This window comes from Peromyscus eremicus, chromosome 5 (genome assembly GCF_949786415.1).
Source record: "Peromyscus eremicus chromosome 5, PerEre_H2_v1, whole genome shotgun sequence".
Classification (NCBI taxonomy): domain Eukaryota; kingdom Metazoa; phylum Chordata; class Mammalia; order Rodentia; family Cricetidae; genus Peromyscus; species Peromyscus eremicus.
The window spans coordinates 96,349,094-96,370,790 of NC_081420.1; the positions used below are offsets into that span (position 1 = coordinate 96,349,094).

At 43.5% G+C, this 21,697-nt stretch overlaps 1 protein-coding gene across 1 annotated transcript in view; it reads right to left on the minus strand.

Moving 5' to 3' along the window:
* Positions 1 to 2,412: 2,412 nt before the first annotated feature.
* The window catches only part of Zfp1 (ZFP1 zinc finger protein), a 40,057-nt gene continuing 20,772 nt past the window's right edge, over positions 2,413 to 21,697 (minus strand). The window contains exons 2-4 of the mRNA XM_059263977.1: positions 14,788 to 14,843; positions 7,611 to 7,737; positions 2,413 to 5,125 (exon numbers count right to left, since the gene is read on the minus strand). Of these exons, the coding sequence (XP_059119960.1) occupies positions 4,056 to 5,125; positions 7,611 to 7,737; positions 14,788 to 14,802 (1,212 nt within the window). The 5' untranslated portion in view covers positions 14,803 to 14,843 and the 3' untranslated portion in view covers positions 2,413 to 4,055. The remainder of the gene's footprint in view (positions 5,126 to 7,610; positions 7,738 to 14,787; positions 14,844 to 21,697) is intronic.

Sequence of the window (21,697 nt, forward strand, 5' to 3'; positions counted from 1 at the left end):
CCACCTCAGGGGATCCATGGTGAGTGAGGGGCTTCCAGAAGAATAGCAGTCCGCAGCCTTACAGAGTACAGGAAGTCTTTATGTGTCAAAACAACATGTAAACAGGAAGTAAGGCTTTCCACAAAGGAACCCTCAGCTGTACCCTGGCGGACAATGATCTAGACTCACAGTCTTACAAGGACATCCATTTGTGCAGCAAAGGATTATGATAAAAAAAATCTTATACTCTAAGAGATAATAACTTTTGCTGGACCTTGAGGTAATAAGACACCTTGAACCGGGCGGTGGTGGCACACGCCTTTAATCCCAGCACTCAGGAGGCAGAGGCAGGCAGATCTTTGAGTTTGAGGCCAGCCTGGTCTACAGAATGAGTTTCAGGACAGCCAGGGCAATACAGAGAAATGTCTCAAAAAACAAAAACAAAGGAAAAAAGAAAAAAAGAGTTAAGACTGCTTTCCTATTGTGCATTTACCCTCTTTGTTTAATCTGTCTTTGAGAGAACAATGTATTTACTTGCTTTGGACTTTCCACTTATATTCCCTTTTGCAACCTAAGCTTATGCACAGCTGTGACCTTAACTTATGTATTCCACGCCCCTGACCCATAGTAATGCATGTGTGCTCTAATAATCATTTGCTGAAAGCATCAAAACGGAAGTTAGCCGGGTGGTGGTGCACGCCTTTAATCCCAGCACTTGGGAGGCAGAGCCAGGAGGATCTCTGTGAGTTCGAGGCCAGCCTGGGCTACCAAGTGAGTTCCAGGAAAGGCGCAAAGCTACACAGAGAAACCCTGTCTCGAAAAACCAAAAAAAACAAACAAACAAAAAAAACCGGAAGTTAAATGCAATCCTATAAAATGGCCATCCATGATAAATGTCACACACCACATTCAGCTATTGCTTTATAAACAAGGATGTTTGAGGTCTGGGTTAGCTGGAGTGACTTAATCCCTTGTAAAACTGTTAAAGAGTTTCTGTAAAGTATCCCTCGTTCATTCCCCACATGATGATGTGATGTTCATACTACAGAAAAAGGTGTGAGGGGCCCGCACACATGGACACAGTTATAGGCACAGATTCAGACTCCTACCACAGGGAGGACAGAGGACACTAAGTGAAGCAGAGCATGCAAATCTGGACTTGCTCTCGGTTAAATATCACCAAGAGCTTAGGTTTTTTCCTCCCCCTCCCTCCTTAACAGGACATCCACACTATTATTGGTGACTCCTAGCTGGTAACTATAAACACCAGAATGAAGAGAGGCCAAAAGGAGAGCATTCCGTCTGGGCCATCAGAAGGTGCCCAGATTGACAAGTCAAAGGTGCAGGGTTGAAAGACCAAGACAGATCTAAAAAAAGATGTCATAAAGAAAATAGGCTGGGACTAGGGCTATGGCTTAGCAAGGCGCTAGTCATGAAAACATAAAGACCAAGTCTGATCGCCCGCACCACATGAAAAGCTGGGCACCTTCTTGTAATCCCAGTGCTGGGGAGGGAGAGAGAGACAAACACGGATGTAAGTTTGCTAGATCTTTATTTGAAAAAAGCAGAAACAAACTGGCATATTCTCAGTTTCTCATCTGATCTGGAAGTTTGCTCCTACACACTTTTCAATAAAAATTCATTCAGCCATAGCATATTTTTACTGTAATTTATTTATTTATCTCTTGAGACAGGGTTTCTCTATGTAACAGCCCTGGCTGTCCTGAACTCTTTGTAGACCAGGTTGACCTCAAACTCACAAGAGATCCACCTGCCTCTGCCTCCTGAGTGCTGGGATTAAAGGAGTGTGCCAACATGCCTGGCTTATTCACTCATTTTTAAATGATTTTTTTAAATCTTCAGATTGCCAGGAATGAATTTCCTGGTATGAAGAGAGATTGTGTGTGTGTGTTTCTTAATGTCAAAAGACAGAATCAACTATCTTCAGAAATAAAAATCCAAAGGGCTAGAGAGAGAGCTCAGTAGTTAAGAGCATTGGCTGCTCTTCCAGAGGACCCAGGTTTCAATTTCCAATACCCATAGGGTGGCTCACAACTGTCTGTAACTCCAGTTCCAGGGGATCCAACACCCTCTTTTCAGGCCTCCACAAGCACTGCATGCACATGGTGCACAGACAATACATACAGGCAAAACACCCATACACATAAAATATTGAAAATAAAAATCCAGTTGTGGTTTCCATTTATAATTCTAATGCATAATGAAAAAGCTGAACTTGTGATTTGAAATCAAGCTTCAAATGATCATCTTTCAGTTATATAAAAACATAGTTTGTTTTCAGACAGGGTCTCAATATGTAGACCAGACTGGTCTCAAACTCAGATCTACCTGCTTCTGCCTCCTGAATTTTGGGATTAAAGGCATATAGCACACCTGGCAAAAAAACAAAACAAAACAAAAAAAGAACCCTAACTTTGTAAACGTCAGCTGCCAACCTAAGGAGACCACTGAAGTCTCACTTACTGTGGTGGTTTGAATAAGAATGGCCCCTATAGGTTCATAGGTTTGACTATTTGGTCTCCAGTTGGTGGAACTATCTGGTAAAGATGAGCGTGTCACTGGAGGGGACCTCCAAAGCCCACACACAGCACTCCTAGTTAGCGTGCTCTCCTGTGCTTGTGTCTCAAGATGTGAACTCTAAGCACTGCTCCATCCTGCCTGCCTGCTGCCACGCTTCCTCCTCTTATGATGGTCATGGGACTCTAACACTATGGAACTGTGAGCCTCAAACTAAATGCTTTCTTCTAAGCTGCCTTGGTCATGGTGTTTTGTCATTGCAATAGAAAAGTAAATAAGATACTTATAAAGTGCTGTGAACACCAAAACTCAAGGTACAGTTAAAGCTAAGCCAGATTCCAAAGGGCAGTGTTATATGAGGAGAAAGCAGAAATACCTCCTTTAAAGGACACAGCAAGAACAATTTCTAAAGTGGATTATGCACATGGGAACTATAAAAAGCAACAAAACACAGCTTTGGACAGTTCCTTTTTCTTTAAAATCTCTGAAATGTAACATTTGTGAGCTACACAGGAACCCTACCCATATTTTTTTTGTAGGACAATTCATAAAGCATTAAGAGGAAGACAAGAGATACAAAAATAGTTTTCCAGGGTACCCAGTATTCTGGAAATAGACATGCACTTGTGTGTAAACGTCTCAGGGAGAAAGAACAAGAGCATGATATGAGGACATTCCCTGCACAGCACAACTCTAGTCTGCAATGGGTACCAAGTCAGAGTTCACAGCTGCCTCTCTCTCTTTAGACCTCAATTATCTCAGACCTTTGCATATTTATATAAATAACGCTTTAGAAAAACTCCAAGCCCAGGAGCAGGTTAGAACCAACAACACTGCTTTTCTTTAGTGCCCAGGCAGCTCACGTACAACGGCCACACGGACTGAGGTGAGCAGCTGTCGGGGGAGACAGGCACACACTACTTTAGGGTCTATCACATTCCCCTCTGGATGCACACTGGGTTGGAGAGGTGCTGAGACACATGTGTGATGCTGAGTATGGGAAATCTTGTGTGCTGTGATGCAATTTCATGGATGAGCACTTCAAATTCCCAGTAGCTATTAACTTAAACAGATTTAAAACAATTTGTTTTGTGGCATATCCTTAAATACAAAGGTCTAAGGTACTGTCTATATAAGCTTAATTTTTCCTCCTAGAATATTCAATTCATTCAAGATTTTAAAAAGGTCACTGTGGACTGGGGATGTAGATCAGTGGTAAAAAAAAAACTTGTCTAGCACAGGCAAGATCCTAGGTTTGAATCCCAGCAGCACAAAAAGTCAAAAAAGCTCATGGAAACAGAGCTGGGTATGCCTATTTACAACTGGATCTGGAGATATAGGTACTGAAATACACACATATGGATACTAACTTTCAGTATGATACTCTTATGCTATCCTTTTTTCTTAAGTTTTTAGTTAGCTTGCATCTCAAAACAATTTCCCAAGCTCCTTCGGTATCTTCATGAAGGCTTCTCCTTCATTGGAAGAATTCTGGTTGGACCCTTTTCCACGGTACAGTCTGACTGTAGCCTCAGGACCTATCCTGTGTGAACCCTCTGATGGACACTGAGTCGAGACTTTCTGCTGAAGGCTTTCCCACATTCAGCACACTCATAGGGTTTCTCTCCTGTGTGTATTCTCAAATGTAATCTAAGAGTTGATCTCTGGCTGAAAGTTTTGCCACATTCAGTACATTCGTAGGGTTTTTCCCCAGTATGAGTTCTCATATGGATGATGAGTTGTGAGTTCTGGATAAATGACTTTCCGCATTCACTGCACTCATAGCGTTTTTCCCCTGTGTGAATTTTCTGATGTATAATGAGGTTTGATTTCTTAAAGAAGGTTTTTGCACATTCATTACACTCATAGGGTCGCTCTCCTGTGTGGATTCTCTGGTGTGTGGTGAGTTCAAACTTCTGAGCAAATGTCTTTCCACATTCATTGCATTCATACGGCTTCTTCTCCATATGTGCTCTCTGGTGCACAATAAGGTTTGACTGGTGGGTAAACGCTTTTCCACACTCGGGACATTCAAAGGGCTTCTCTCCAGTATGAATTCTCTGATGTTTGATGAGGTTTGCCTTATGGGAGAAGGTTTTCTTACACACATTACATTCATAGGGTTTTTCTCCTGTGTGTATCCTCTTATGGCTAATGAGGAGCGACTTGAAGGAGAAGGCCTTGTCACAGTAATTACAGACAAAAGGCTGAACTAAGTTCTTAATTTTCTGGTGTTTAAAGATGACTTCTTTATGGCTGAGAGACTTTCCATTCCCATTGTATTCTGAGTACTCTACTCCAGCATGGGGCTTCTCTTGCTTCAGATACAGAAGTGGGTTCCCAAATCCATTGCACTCCTCACTCTTCCTTCTTATACAGCTTCTATTACCAAGTAAGTCTGAATTATGTTTCAAAGTTTTTTCATATAAATCATATTTATAGGGAACTTGTGTTAACGAAACAAAGTCTGTGTTCAGATTTAAAGTCTTTTCAAAAAGACTGCCTCTTTCTTCAATTGGTGGTTGGTTCTTGAGAGTCATAGGTGGCCTCCCCTGCACACCTGGGTCTCTGGGGTCCTTCTCCACCTGGTCATCGGCCTTCCACACTTCTAGGACAAAACACAGTGAAAGGCACTGTCTTAAGCCTTCTTTGTTAGAGTGGGAAATCCCTACAAGTGCTCCCATTACAGAGCTGACTCTGCTTTCAGACCCAGTCTTTCAGCATTAAAACACAATCCCCAATGCAAACTTTCTTCATCTCTTAAGCTTTGAAAGGAAAATAAATATATGTTGGAGGGGTAGAATTTCCTAATGACAAAACGACCTTAAAGTGAGCAGAAAAAAGCTTGGCAGTGGTGTCGTATGCCTTTGATCCCAGTACTCAGATGGAAGAGGCAGGTAGCTCTCTGTGAATTTGAGGCCAGCCTGGTCTACAAAGTGAGTTCCAGGACAGCCAGGGCTACAGAGAGAAACCCAAACAAAACAAACAAAAAAAATGGGCAGAAAAAAAACAAAATAAAAACGAAGGTCAAACCTGGATGTTGTGGCTCAAGTCCACAATCCTGACACTCAGGATGCCGAGGTAAGAAGAGTGGTAAGTGACCAGACTCAGGGAGAAGAGCTGTTGGTGGCTGACACTTTAGTTCTAGATGACAGTGATAGGCTAGCATTGGTTTACTCTGCTCACCTATACTATTTGTCACCCTTTTTGAGACTGGGTTTCCTTATGTAGATCAGGCTGGCCTAAAACCTGCAGCAATCCTCTTTATTACAGGCATGTGGCACAACAACTGGGTCCAAAGTAACTCTGTTTTTCAATACGTGTGGGTATTTTGCTTGTATGTATGGCTGTGCACCATGTGTGCTTAGTACCCACGGATGCTAGGAAGAGGGTGTCAGATTCCCTGGAACGGAAGTCACAGCTGGCAATCAAGCCGAGATGTGGTTAGTCTTCCTAGCCTTCCAAGGATGGACTCACAGGGAGGCTATCATCCAGCATTGCTGTGGGCTCTGGGGCTTCGCTGGTACACTCTTCCCAACCCCAAAATAACTTATTATTAAAAACAATTTTTAGTGGGACTGGAGAGATGGTTCGGAGATTATGAGCACTGGCTGTTCTTCTAGAGGACCCGGATTCAATTCCCAGCACCCACATGGTGGCTCACACTACTATCTGTGACTCCAGTCCCAGGAGATTCCAATGCTCTTTTCTAGCCTGAGGGTACCAGCCACACACATGGTACACAGACATATGGGCAGGCAAAACACCCATACATAAAATTATTTTTTAAAAAGATTCATTTACTTTTATTTTATGTGTATGGGTGTTTTACCTGCATGCTATGTTTGCAATGCCCACAGAGGCCAGAAGAGAGCACCAGATCCTCTGAAACTGGACTTACAAAGGCTGTCAGCCTCCATGTAAATGCTAGGAATAAAACACATATTCTGTGGAAGAACAGCCAGCATTCTCAATCTCTGAAGTAGCCCTGCAGCTCACCACCCCCCTTTTTTTGAAGACAGCATTTCATTATGTAGCCCTGGCTAGTCTGGAACTCTCCATGTAAACCAGGCTAGCCTTGAACTCACAGAGCTCTACCTGCCTCTGCCTCTTCCGTGTTGGGATTAAAAGTGTGCAACACTATTCCCAACTTATAATTTTTACTTATTTGTGTATGTGTGAGTGCACATGCATGCATTACCATGGCATGTGAGTGGAGGTCAGGGGACAACCATCTCTGACTGGTTCTCTCCCTCCACCAATATGGGCCCTAGGGATCAAACTCAGGACATCAGGCTCGGAAGGGAAGCAAGCGCCTTTACCCACTGAGTCATCTCACTGGTCCAAAAAGACTTTTTTTTTCAAATGTCTGTCTGTGGGGTCTATGTACAGGTACAGGTGCTCTCAGAGCCAAAGCTTTTGAAAGTTGGTGTTTCAGGTGGTTGGAGCTGCCCAACATGGGTAATGAGAACCAAACTCCAGTCTGTCCTCTGCAAGAGCATACAGTATACACTGTCGGCCACTAAGTCAACTCTCCAGCCCCACGGAATAACTTTAAAGTGAGCACTTCTCACAGGCCTGCAGAGACAATCACAATACAAGTCTCTGAAGACATCTCTCAAGTAGACAGCAAGATCCTGGAGTTAACCGGGCGGTGGTGGCACACACCTTTAATCCCAGCACTTGGGAGACAGAGGCAGGCGGATCTCCGTGAGTTTGAGGCCAGCCTGGGCTACAGAGCGAGATCCAGGACAGCCAGCGCTGTTACATGAGAAACCCTGTCTGAATAACAAGAGTGAAAAACAAAAAACAAAATTATCTCACAGCACACACCTTCAGCCCAGCACTGAGGCAGGCGGGGTTAGAGACAGGTAATCTCTGAGTTCAAGGCTAGCCAAGGCCATATAAGTGAGACCCTGTCTTTAAAAAAAATCTCAAAGGTGCTCAACCTGTTCAGACACTAGGACATCACTTCTACTAGACTAGCTCTTTATTTTCCGACTCACAGCTCCCGTAGTGAATTCTGAACTGACTGTTCTAACTATACTCCTGCCATCCCAGGTTAAAGATCCGTTTCCCAAAGCTGTCCTTACCCACTGAAAGTAAGTTGCTGTAGTTCTCCAGCATCACATCCATGTAGAGAATCCTCTGAGAGGGGTCCAGCTGTTCCCACTCCTCCTGGGTGAAGTCCACAGTGACATCAGTGAATGAAACCGACCCCTGAAATGACACAGTTTGTTCTAAAGTGATGGGCTTTGGGAGAAACAGACAGGATATCTGAAAATGTACTCTTGCCACACTGTAAGCTACTCACCATGAAGTGTGCTACTTGTTCAGTGGTCTGTCACAGCTCTGAACAGTGAAGACCTTCAGTTAGGACAGGGGCAGTGGTGTAACGAACCCCAGCACTTGGGAGGCACAGGCAGGCAGATCTTAGTTTGAGGCCAGCCTGGTCTACATAACAAGTTTCAAGCCAGCCAGGGCTACACAGTGAGACATGACCTCAAAAATACAAGCTAGAAAGAGGCAAATCCACACGGATGCAGAGGTCTGCATCAAATAGCAAGGGAAAATGAAGACCTTTCAAAAACACAAAGTCTATTTCTCACCCTTTTCAAGGAACCACTGAAAATGCACCAAAGGCAGGCGCACATCTTGAATCCCAGCACTTGGGAAGCAGAGGCAGGTTGATCTCTGTGAGTTTGAGGCCAGCCTGGTCTACACTGTTTTCCAGGACAGCCAGAACTACACAGCCCATAGAGCAGTGGTCTTCAACCTTCCTAATGCTGCGACCCTTTAATACAGTTCCTCAGGTTGTGATGACCCCAACCATAAAATTATTTTGTTGCTACTTCATAACTAATTTGCTACTGTTATGAATCATAATGTAAATATTCAATATGCTACCCCTAGAGGGGTCGCAACCCACGTGTTGAGAACCATTGCCATAGAGACCGTCTCAGAAAAAGAAAAGCACCAACAAAACAGTAATTCAAAAGGACATGAGAAGGGACAAATCAAGGGGAGAGCTGAGAGCAGTGCCCAGGAAGATCTGCAGAACAGCAGTGATTCTCCAATGACACCAGACGGTTTCCAGTGTCCACTGGAAGGAACTCCAAAGCAGGCATTTTGAGGGCTAGCAGACTAATTAAGCTGAGGGCAGGCTGCTACATGTGGACTCTAACATGCACTTGCTCTTTATTTTCCGACTCACGTGCTAAGGACATTTCGCTCCCCGTCCCACACCATGCTGCCTTGAATCAGGTGAGGACAATCCATCTTACAGATCTCTCTGCTCTTAAAAACCAATTCCTGAGGGCTGGCAGTCAAGCGGTAAACCAAGCAGACAATACTGAGCATTCTTCTCCTTCCAATCACAGTCCTAGCAAACACTCAACACTGGATGCACACTTTGACCCAGTCAGATGCACCAACCGTGTTGAGGCCTGTGTTTTCTAACGTTTCTCATGACCTTGCCAATGACTTCCCCAAATGAGGCGTCTGTGAACTTTCAGGAAAGCTATAGCCGGACTAAGACCCAGGGATTTTCATGGCTCATCTTCTGGCAAACTGTATAAACACTGTTAATGAGCGCCACGCTGCTGCTCACAGAAGACTGTCCTTTACATGCCACCAGCAATGCAAGAGTTGTTTCCTCTCACCTGACACGAGCTACTGTAATCTGAACACAAAGAAAAGGCCAACGAGATGGCTCCTTGGTAAAGGTACTTACTCAAGCCTGAAGATCTGAGTTGTTCTCCACCATAAGGTGGAGAAAACTGACCTCGGACTTCCACATGTATGCTATGCCACCAGTCACCAACCCCCACCCTATGCACACAAAAATGTAACTAAAAATTTAAATCTACCTGCTAGAGGGTTCAGCTGAGATGACATCGTAGGGAGCAGATAGTGCATTTCTTTTTCTTTTTCTTTTCTTTTTTTTTTTTTTGGTTTTTCGAGACAGGGTTTCTCTGTGTAGCTTTGTGCCTTTCCTGGAACTCGCTTTGGAGACCAGGCTGGCCTCGAACTCACAGAGATCTGCCTGCCTCTGCCTCCCGAGTGCTGGGATTAAAGGTGTGCGCCACTACCACCGGTAGGTAGTGCATTTCTTAACCCAGGTGTGGACAGGCAATCATACTGTGCGTGTCTTCTTTTCTGGGGTGGGGTACTAGTGGTCAAGTCCAAGGCCTCAGGGATACAAGGCAAGCACTCCACCAACTGAGCTATATCCCTTCCTAGTCCTTCAGTATGCACACTGCTATTCCACAAAGAATTAGGAAAGACAGAGGGCTAGCAACACGACACAGTGGTAAACCTGTCACCAACCTTGACAACCTGGTTCAATCCCTGGAACCCACACGATGGAAGAGAACCAACTCCCAAAACCAAAACACATGCTGTAGCACACACAAAAGAAACAGGGTTTCTGAGACCGTCTCATTGTGTAGCACTATCTGGAGCTGAATTTACAGAGCCCCGCCTGCCTCTGCCTCCCGAGTCCTGGGATTAAGGATATGGGCACCATACCCCTCAAACATTTTTTAAAAAACAGAATGAGGAGCCTGGTGGTGCAGCATGCCTAGCCCTGTTAGGCAGAGACAGGCAGGGCTCTATGAATTCGAGGCCAGCCTGGTCTACAAAGTGAGTTCCAGGACAGGCACCAAAACTACACAGAGAAACCTTGTCTGGGGCAGGGAGGGGAGAGAAGAAAAAAACACATCTGGAAAAAAGTATTTGTAATGCACAGGAGCTGCAGAGATGGCTCAATGGTTAAGAGCATAGGCTGCTCTTCCAGAAGACCTGGATTCCCAGCACTCACATCGCAGCTCACAACATCTGTAACTCCAGTCCCAGGGAATCAAATACCCTCTTCTAGCCTCCAAGGGCACCAGGCACATAGGTGGTGCACAATGCAAAATTCTGAAAATATCTCGTACATTCTAAGAGACTGGAACTTTCACTGGACCTCACAGCCCAAGTTAATAATACATCTTAAGGTCATTTACACTACCAACCTACTGTGTACTCAAACTGCTTATTTAACCTGCCTTTAAAAGAACAATGTAACAACTGATCTTAGGTGCCTTAGATTTACAACCTAAGCTAAGGCATAGCTCCAATCTTACGTATTTTTCCGTAACCCAACCCAGAGTAATGGACGTGTATCATTTGCTGAAAGCAGTAAATACAGAAGTTGAAAGCAACTTCCTAAAATCTATCATAAAGGTTGAAAGCATCCATGTATGGCTATTGGTTAATGAACAATGTTTGTTATCTGGGTCAGTTGGGATCAGTTGAAACCAGGGACTTAATCCCTTGTAGAACTCTGTTAAAGATTTCTGTAGAGTCCCATTCGTCCCCCATGTGATGCTTTCTATGCTGTTCAATAAATATAGAGCAAAGCCCTTTGTTAGGGACAGACACCACTCACACACAAACACATACTGCACATACAGATACCATAACAGACAGATTCACACTCATGAGGCAGAGGACCGAAGACATGGGGAGCATGGTGTAGAAAATTCACAACTGAACTCACTCTTGGTTAAATGATTCCAAGAGGAAGTGCTTTTATTTCTTAGTATGACACCAATGCATTCTTGGTAACTCAGAGTTAATTACTAATTCATGTAAAATCTATGAAGATATGCATGTATATAAAACACCCTGTGATGGCCTTCCTTGGTTGTCAACCTGACTACATTTGGAATTAAGTAAAACCCAAATGGCTAGGTACACCTGTGAGGAATTTTTTTTTTTCTTAATTAAATCGTTTTAAGTGGGAAGACCCACTTTGAATCTGGTTCTTCTGAGGTGGGAAGATCCACCTTTAATCTGGACCACATCTTCTGCTAGTAGCCTAGGATAAAGGACATGAGATGCCTGTTTGCTCTCACTCTCACTCAAGATTAAAGGCATGAGCTACCACCGTCTGGCCTGGCTGAATTTTTTAAGCATCTGGAATAAGCTTTCCAATCTGCCAACATATACATGTAGCTCAGAGAATACTGAAAGCCCCTGGTGTGAACTTTTTTTTTTTTTTTTGGTTTTTCGAGACAGGGTTTCTCTATGTAGCTTTGCGCCTTTCCTGGAACTCACTTGGTAGCCCAGGCTGGCCTCGAACTCAGAGATCCTCCTGGCTCTGCCTCCCGAGTGCTGGGATTAAAGGCGTGCACCACCACCGCCCGGCTGAACTTTTCTACAAACGAGACAAATGCATTTGATGACCCTGATTCACCAACTAAGAGACAACAGCTGTGACTCTGTATATACATATATATATATATATATATATATATATATACACACACACACACACATATATGTATATATGTATATGTGTGTGTATATGTATGTATGTATGTATGTATGTGTGTGTGTGTGTGTGTATATATATATATATATATATATATATATATACACACACACACACACACTCAACCTTTGACAACTTGTGAAAAAAATAAGGGCCCACCTAGAGTTGCCTTTAGACCATTAACCAGTCTAAAAGCTAAGCAGGCTCCTAGAGGGAAGACACAAAGTGTAGTCCACAAGGAGGTGCACAAAACTGCTAAAGAGCTGAATGAGTCTGCTAATTCATTCAAGCAGAAGCCTGGGGACTATGAATGGGAATGGATTTGAAGGGTGTGGGATAATGGTGGAACATGAAACTGGGTAGGCTGAGTTTACTGATATGGGCCCTCTGAGTAGAGGCTAAGACACACCATAGTGCACCAGCACATGTGCACCAGCACATCCGAAGAGCTTGTTGGCGCCCTTCCCCTGGGCCAGACCTTAGGGCTGGGGGTGTTCCTGCTCAGTTGGGGGAATTAAATGCAACGGGTTTATCGGCCCCCAAGTAGCAGGGGCCAGGCAACAGCATGGAATCCCCAAATGACTGTAGTTATTGTAATGGGCAGCATAGACAAAGCAACATCCATAATGGCCTGACCTGTAATGGCCAGCACAGGCAACGTGATTTTTACAGTGGCATGACTGGCTAATCAATCATATTATTTCCAGGCATGAAACAGATAAGTCTATTGCATTTTATTTATTTATTTATATTTTTTGGAGCTGTATAAAGCAGAAAAATTTTCAAATGAAAGAAAGGCTACACTGTATCATGGCAAAAGGGAATGTGAACCAATTTCCAGACTTGAGCCAGTTTGCAGACCCAGAAGGGCTTGAATGAAGGGCTGGCCAGGTTCCCCTGAGAGAAGACTTTGATAACATACCAAAGAGTTTTACTGTTAGTCTTCCTCTAGTCCTTCCTCAGAGGGACCTCTAGCCTTTTACAAGGGTAATGTGCTCTGGGGGGATAGATAACAATCAGACTTTCCAGGTCTGTTGGATACTGGTTCTGAATTGACTATGATTCCAGGAGATCCCAAGAAACAGTGTGGCCCTCCAGTTAAAGCAGGAGCTTATGAGGCCAGGTGACTAATGGAGTTTTGGTTGAAGTCCAACTCACAGTAGGTCCACTGGGTCCCCAAACTCATCCTGTGGTTATTTTTCCCAGTCCTGGAATGTATGCTTAAGATAGATATACTCAGAAGTTGGCAGAATTCTCACATTGGTTCCTGACCTGTGGAGTGAGGGCTATTATGGTTGAATGGATAAACAAGAAGCCTTTAGATTGCCAAGAAAAACAGTAAATCAAAAAGTTTTCCATCTCTGGAAGAACTGCAGAATGAGTGCCGTGTTCAAGGACTTGAAAGATGCAGGGGTGGTTCCCTTCGATTCTCCTATCTGGTCAATGAAGAAGACAGATGGACTGTGGAGAATGACAGCTGATTACTGAAAACTCAGTCAAGTAGTGATTCTGATTGGGGCTGCTGTCCCAGATGTGGTGTCCTTACTTAAGGACATTAACACACCTCTAGTCATAAGCACTCGGGAGGCAGAAAGATCTCTGCTGAGTTTGAAACCAGCCCGGTCCATACATCAAGCGAGCTCTGGGACAGCTTAAAACAAGACAACAAATCTCTTGATTAAAAATTAAGCAATAGATTTGGTCACTTCACATACACAAAGGTGGGCAAAGTGTCAGAGAAGTGAATATTAAAACAAGGCACTGCTAAGCTGGGTGGAGGTGTCGCATACCTTTGACCCCCCAGGAGACAGAGGCAGGCAGATTTCTGTGAGTTTGAGGCCAGCCTGGTCTACAAAGAGTTGCAGGACAGCTACAGTTGTTACACAGAGAAACCCTGTCTTGAAACAAATAAACAAAAACCATGTATGGTTACATAATTCATTAAAATGATCAAATCTAGAATACTGGCCATGCCAAATGCTGGTGAGGATGTGGAAGCATGTTTTCATTCACTCATGGTGGGAATGCACTTCACTTGGAAGACAATTTAACCGTTTCTTACAAAATGAGTCATGTTTTTACTATATGGTCCAGAAATCCTTGGTATGCACCCAAATGAGTTGAAAACCTATGCTCCCACAAAAACCTGCATATTAATTGTCAAAACTTGGAAGCAATCAAGATGTCCTTCAAGAACTGACTAATACTGGACTGGAAATGCAGCTCAGTAGACAGAATGTTTGCCTAGAATGTACAAAACCTAGGTTCCATCCCCAGCACTGCAGAAACTGGGCACTGTGTCACATGCCTGTCATTCTAGTCCTTGGCAAAGGGGCAGATCAGAAACTGAGGGTTAGCATTTAAACCAGAGGTTCTCAACTGTCGGTCACACTCCTTTGGGGTTGAATGGCCCTTTCATAGGTCACCTAAAACCATCAGAAAACAGATATTTACATTACAATTCATAACAGTAGCAAAATTACAGTTATAAAGTAGCAATGAAAATAACTTTATGGTTGGGAGTCACCACAACATGAGGAACTGTATTAAAGGTCGAACCATTAGGAGATTGAGAACCACTGCTCTAAAAACATACTGAGTTTGAGTTGCCTATGCTACATAAGACCTTTTCTGCTACTCCCTCAAAACAGAAAGGTCACCCCAAAATGGCAAGGATGGATGGGGTTGTTTCACTGAACCTGGAGCTAGGCTTTCAGAAAGCTCCAGCAATCCTTTCTCTGCCCCTCATATGCTAGAGACACTGGTATGGGGCAAACCCCACTATGACCCAAATTCAGGTCTTCATGCCTGTGCAGCAAGGGCTCTCATCCACGGAGCCATCTTTCGGGCCCAGATCTAACTCATCATACCTTCTACTTCAGTTTCTATACACATAACACTCCAAAAGCGAAATGAAAAACCAAGTGGGTAATATACAGTCGACTCACCTGGGACCTCATCATTTTCTGTGGTTGGGGTAAAGGCACAAAGCACAAAGGCACACCTTGAAGAAAAGAAAAAGAAGCTTGTTATGATAGATCTGACCGTCTGCTACCCAGAATGTTCTGTTTAGAGACCACTACATACCCCCCAAAATACCACCCCCTCTTCAGAAAAAGCATGCTGGCAATATCTACTTTGAACCAAACACGATGAGACACACACACATAAAAAAGGGCAAGGATAAGAATCTCACCATCAAGAGACAAAACAGAAGGCCCAACTCCTGAGACTGTCAGATAAGGAATTTAAAGCAACTGATTCCCACACTACAGGCTTTACTGTAAAGGCAAACACAAATAACAAATAAGAAACTTCAACAAAGATGGAAACTAGAAGAAGAAAGAAAATTCCAGGTGGTGGTGCACGCCTTTAATCCCAGCACTCTGGAGGCAGAGACAGGTGGATCTCTGTGAGTTTGAGGCCAGCCTGGTCTACAGAGGGAGATCCAGGACAGCCAAGACTACACAGAGAAACTGTCTTGAAAAACAAAAAGGAAAACACTAAGGACTTAGAGTATAGCTCAGTGGCTGTTCCGGTCTGGCTATGAGGTGAGTTCCCCGCTGCCCAATTCAATCACTGACAAGTGACTGAACCATGAGGGCCCCCCTTCATCTATGAATTAATCCCCAGTGGACTCCATGGTGCCATTAGTAGAAAATAGAAGGTGGGGCTCAGAGGAAGCAGCTTGCCAGGGCATGCCCTGGGAGATAAACCTTGTCTCCAGCTCCTTCCTGTCTTCCTGGTTGCCAGGAAGTAAGCGGAGGTGAGCAACCTCTGCCTCGGTGTTCAACGTCGCCTTCGATTTAAAGAGATGGGATCAAGGGACTGTTGCCTGAAACCAGGAACCACAGTAAATCTTTCCTCTTTTGAGCTGCTTCTCTCAGGCATCTGCCACTGTAACAAAACACTAACCGGAAAAAAGGGCAGAAATTCTTAGCATGCACGAGGCCTGATTAGATCCTTAAAACAGTTTCCTGCAAAGGAATTAAACAGCAGTGAAAACAGCATTTAAATATCTGAGAAAGAGTAACTTTAGTTACTAAACTGCTCACTTTAGTTTTTGAGATAGAGTCTCATTATCTAGCCCAGGCTAACCTCAAATTCATGATCCTCCTGCCTCAGGCTCCCAAGTGCTGGGATGACAGGAATGAGATACAATACCTGATGTGCATTAAAATGTTTACCCCACAAAACAAAAGTTTACACTTAATGACCTTAGGTCATTCCTACCCCCATTCCCACCCAAACCTTGAGTACATTAACCCAAAGCAAGCATTAGGATGGAAACAATAACGGTAAGAGCAGAAATCAATAAATTTCAAACAATGGAGAATGCAATAAAACCAAAGCTGGTAAGTGGAAAGATCAATAACACCAATAAAACTCACCAACTGGCCAAGAAAAAGGAACCCCAGCTTGGGTGTGGAGGGATGGTAACACCCGTCAGGCTGAAGCAGGACCACAAGTTCTAGGCCAGCCTGGCTACACAGAAAGACCTTGCCTAACCACACAAAATCTACAATCAAACAACAAAGAACACAAATGACCAATATCTGGAATGACCCAGGGCACATTATCATAGTTGCTGCGGATAGTAAATGTTTTCTTTGGGGACTAGACATATGGTTTAAGAATGCTCACTGCTCTTCCACAGGACCAGGGTTCCATTCCCAGCACCCACCTAGCAGATCACAACGGCCCATAACTCCAGTTCCAGGTCCCTCAGGCACCAGGCACACAAGTGAAGCACAGACATACATGCAGGCATAACATCCATCACATAAATATTCTTTAACAGTTTAAAATGTAAAACAATGGAGGGGTGGAGAGACACTCACTCAGTGGTTAAGAGCACTTCCTGTTCTTCCAGAGGACTGGAGTTCAGTTTCCAGCACCCATGTGAGACATTCACAGCCACCCACCCAGAACACCAACTCCAGGGGATCTGATGCCCTCTTCTGGCTTCTCAGGCACCAGCATGCATGGGGCATATAAGGCGAAATCACACATAACTGAAAACAACAAAAATTAATATTTAAAAAAAGGAGGTGGGCTGCCCAACCACAGGTCATGCCTGCCAGAAGCCTAGGGAGGCTGCAGCTCACGGACCTCCCTCACAATCTCGGTTCTCTTAGGCAGCATGCCCTGTCCACCCATAGGCTACATCTGCCAGAAGACCAGGTAGGCCATCCACCTGCTGGATAAGTGACCACACCACCCACCAGCAGTCTAGCCCCCAACTCAGGTGGAAATCCCCTGCTCAACCACAGGCCACACAGGCCAAGAAGACCAGAGAGGAAACAAAAACCAAGGAACAAAACACCAACAAAGACAAACCCAGAAGTCAGCACTGAGACCTAGAATCACCACCAACCCAGATGCCAGATGCCAGCGTAAGAGCACAAAAACAGCCAGGGCAATATGGCACCCCCAGGGCCCAGCTGTCCTACTACTGCAAGCCCTAAATATTCCAACACAGCTGAAGCACAAGAAAAAGAGGTCCTTTAAGAAGTGAGTAAATCACTTAAAGAAACTGAGGAAAAGACGAACAAAACATTGGTGGAAATGAGTAAATTCCCTAAAGAAAGCCAAGGAAAAACAGTTGAAGGAAACAAATCGAAATGTTCAAGATCCGAAAAATGGAAATAGAAGCAATAAAGAAAACACAAACTGCCGGGCGGTGGGGGCGCACGCCTTTAATTCCAGCACTCGGAAGGCAGAGGCAGGCGGATCTGTGAGTTCGAGGCCAGCCTGGTCTCCAAAGCGAGTTCCAGGAAAGGCGCAAAGCTACACAGAGAAACCCTGTCTCGAAAAAACAAAAAACAAAACAAAACAAAAAAACCACAAACTGAGAGAATCTGGAAATGGAAAATCTGGGTAAGTGAACAGAAACTACAGAATTCAAGAGGTGGACCTAGCGGGTATCTACAGAACATTTCACCCAAACACAAAAGAACATACCTTCTTCTCAGCACCTCACGGAACTTTCTCCAAAACTGACCACTTACTTAGTCACCAACAAGTCTCAACAGATACAAAAAAGGTGAAATAACCCCTTGCATCCTATCAGACCACCATGGATTAAAGTTGGATTTCAGCAGTAACAGAAACAACAGAAAGCCTACAAAGTCATGGAAACTGAACAATTCTTTACTGAATGACTACTGGGTCAAGCCAGAAATAAAGAAATTAAAGACTTCTTAGAATTCAGTGAAAATCACTGCATATCATACCCAAACTTATGGGACACAATGAAAGCAGTGCTGGAGGAAAGTTCATAGCACTAAGTGCCTACCTAAAAAAATTGGTACGATCTCATACCAGCAACTTAACAGCACACCTGAAAGCTCTCAGGGAGGAGGGGAGGAGCAAACACACTCCAAGAGGAGTAGATGGCAAGAAATAATTAAACTGAGGGCTGAAATCAATAAAATAGAAACAGAATAACAGAATCAATGAAACAAAGAGTTGGTATTTGAGAAAACCAACAAGATAGACAAACCCTACCCATATTAAAAGATGGAGAGAGAAAGTCCAAATTAACAAGATCAGAAACAAAAAAGGAGGACATAACAACAGACACCAAGGAAATCCAAAGAACCATTAGGTCATACTGTAAAACCTGTACTCAGGGCTGGAGAGTCAGTGGTTAAGAGCACTGGCTGGAGCCGGGCGGTTGGGGCGCACGCCTTTAATCCCAGCACTCGGGAGGCAGAGGCAGGTGGATCTCCGTGAGTTCAAGGCCAGCCTGGGCTATAGAGCGAGTTCCAGGAAAAGCACCAAAGCTACACAGAGAAACCCTGTCTCGAAAAAACCAACCAACAACCAACCAACAAACAAAAGCACTAGCTATCCTTCAATTCCCAGCACCCACATGGCAGCTCACAACTGTCTGTAATTCCAGTTCCAGGGGATCTGACACCTTCACACAATGCACATAAAATAAAGTTTTAAAAAAACAAAAACAAACCTGTACAAAACTGGAAAAATCTAAAAGAAATGGGTAATTTTCTTGATTACCACTTACCAACATCAAATCAAGATAAGTAATTTAAATAGTCAGTCCTATAATCTCTAAGGAAATATAAGCAGTCATTATAAGTCTCCCAACCCCTACAAAAACCCCAGGGCCAGGTAATTTTAGTGTAGAATTTTACCAGACTTTCAAAGAAGAGCTAATGCCAATACTCAAATTATTCCATAAAATAGAAATAGAAGGAACATTGCCAAATTCATTTTATGAGGCCACAGTCACCCTGATATCAAAGCCACACAAAGATTCAACAAAGAGAATCACAGACCAATTTCCCCTATGAACATAGATGTAAAAATACTCAATAAAATACTCAAAAGACAAATCCAAGAACATATCAATAAGATCATCCACCATGATCAAGTAGGCTTCATCCCAGAGATGTAGGGATGGTTGAGCATATGAAAATTCGTCAATGTAATCCACCATATAAATAAATTAAAAGAAAAAAAAAACCCACATGATCATTTCATTAGATGCTGGAAAAGTTTTTGACAAAATCCAACATCCCTTCATGATAAAAGTCTTGGAGAAATCAGGGATACAAGGGACATACCTAAACATAATAAAGGCAATTTACACCAATCCTATAGCCAACATCAAATTAAATGGAGAGAAACTCAAAGCAATTCCACTTAAATCAGGAACAAGACAAGGCTGTCCACTCTCTCCATATCTAATCAGTATAGTACTTGAAGTTCTAGCTAGAACAGTAAGACAACTGAAGGAAATGAAAGGGATACAAATTGGAAGGAAGAAGTCAAAGTAGCATTATTTGCAGATGATGTGATAGTATACATAAGTGACCCTAAAAATTCTTTTACAGTTGATAAATATCTTGAGCAATTTGGCTGGATACAAGATTAACTCAAAAAAATCAATAGCTGCCGGGCACTGGTAGGGCACGCCTTTAATCTCAGCACCTGGGAGGCAGAGGCAGGCAGATTTTAGTGAGTTCGAGGCCAGCCTGGTCTACAAAGAGATCCAGGGGGCTAGAGGAATGGCTCAGAAGTTAAGGGCACTGACTTTCTTCCAGAGGTCCTGAGTTCAATTCCTAGCAACCACATGATGGCTCACAGCCATCTATAATGGGATCTGGCTTACAGGCAGGACACTATATACATAATAAATAAATCTTAAAAAAACAAAAAAAAAAAAAACCAAAAAAAACAAAAAAAAACAAAAAACGCCGGGCGGTGGTGGCGCACGCCTTTAATCCCAGCACTTGGGAGGCAGAGCCAGGCGGATCTCTGTGAGTTCAAGGCCAGCCTGGGCTACCAAGTGAGTGCCAGGAGAAGCGCAAAGCTACACAGAGAAACCCTGTCTCGAAAAACCAAAAAAAAAAAAAAAAAAAAAAAAAAAAAAGAGTTCCAGGACAGCCAGGACTGTTACACAGAGAAACCCTGTCTAGAAAAACAAAACAAAACAAAAAAATCAGTAGTCCTCCTATATACAATGACAAATGGATTGAGAAAGAAATCAGGGAAACAACACCCTTCACAATAGCCACAAACAATATAAAATATCTTGGGGGTAATTTTAACCAAGCAAGTGCAAGACTTGTATGACAATAATTTCAAGACTTTGAAGAAAGAAATTGAAGATATCAGAAGATGGAAAGATCTCCCATGCTCATGGATTGGTAGAATTAACACAGTAAAAATGGCCATCCTACCTGAAGAACCAAAACACCCCCATTTCAAGCAAGCCCCTCACCCCAGCTTGAAATAGGCCTGAGTTTTGAAATTCTCAGAGCTGCTGACATAGGTCCCAGGAACTCAAAAGTACAAAGTCAGGATGTTTGAAGGACTATCTGGTAGCAATTGATCAACCACAGAATGCCCCAATGCCGGAGGTAGTCTATAGTTTGACCAACAAGCAGTCAAAACTGCAAAGTAAGATAACACAGAAATTTTGGAAAGCCCTTAAAACCTGAGCTAATCAGTCCGGCGGTGGTGGCGCACGCCTTTAATCCCAGCACTGGGGAGGCAGAGGAAGGTGGATCTCTGTGAGTTCGAGGCCAGCCTGGTCTTCAAAGCGAGTTCCAGGAAAGGCGTAAAGCTACACAGAGAAACCCTGTCTTGAACCTCCCCCCCCAAAAAAAAACTTGAGCCAATCAGAACTGTACCTGTACTAGCACCCCTAACTGATGTAACCTTTTTTTTTTTTTTGCCTTTAAAAACCGAGCTTGCAGGGGGGCGGGCATCTCCTCTATCCTCCGCTGCGTAGGCTCCAATAAACCTTGTTTTTGCATTTCGGTGAGTTTACAACACTACCAAAAGCAATCTACAGATTCAATGCAATCCCCATCAAAACTCTAACGATTCTTTCTTTACACACCTTGAAAGGACAATACTCAACTTCATATGGAAAAACAAAAAAACCCAGGATAGCTAAAATAATCCTGTACAATAAAAGAACTTCCCACCGGGCGGTGGTGGCCCACGCCTTTAATCCCAGCACTCGGGAGGCAGAGCCAGGCGGATCTCTGTGAGTTCGAGGCCAGCCTGGGCTACCAAGTGAGTTCCAGGAGAGGTGCAAAGCTACACAGAGAAACCCTGTCTCAAAGGAAAAAAAAAAAAAAGAAAAAGAACTTCCCGAGGTTATCACCATCCTTGGTATCAATCTGTACTACAGAGCTACAGTAATAAAAAGCACATGGTATGAGCATAAACACAGACAGGCCTACCAATGGAATAGAATCAAAGACCCAGACATAAATTCACACATCTATGGACACCTGATTTTTTATTAAGAAGCCAGAAAGCCTCTGCTGATCTAACTGGATGTTGGCATATAGAAGGATGCAAATAGATCCATAT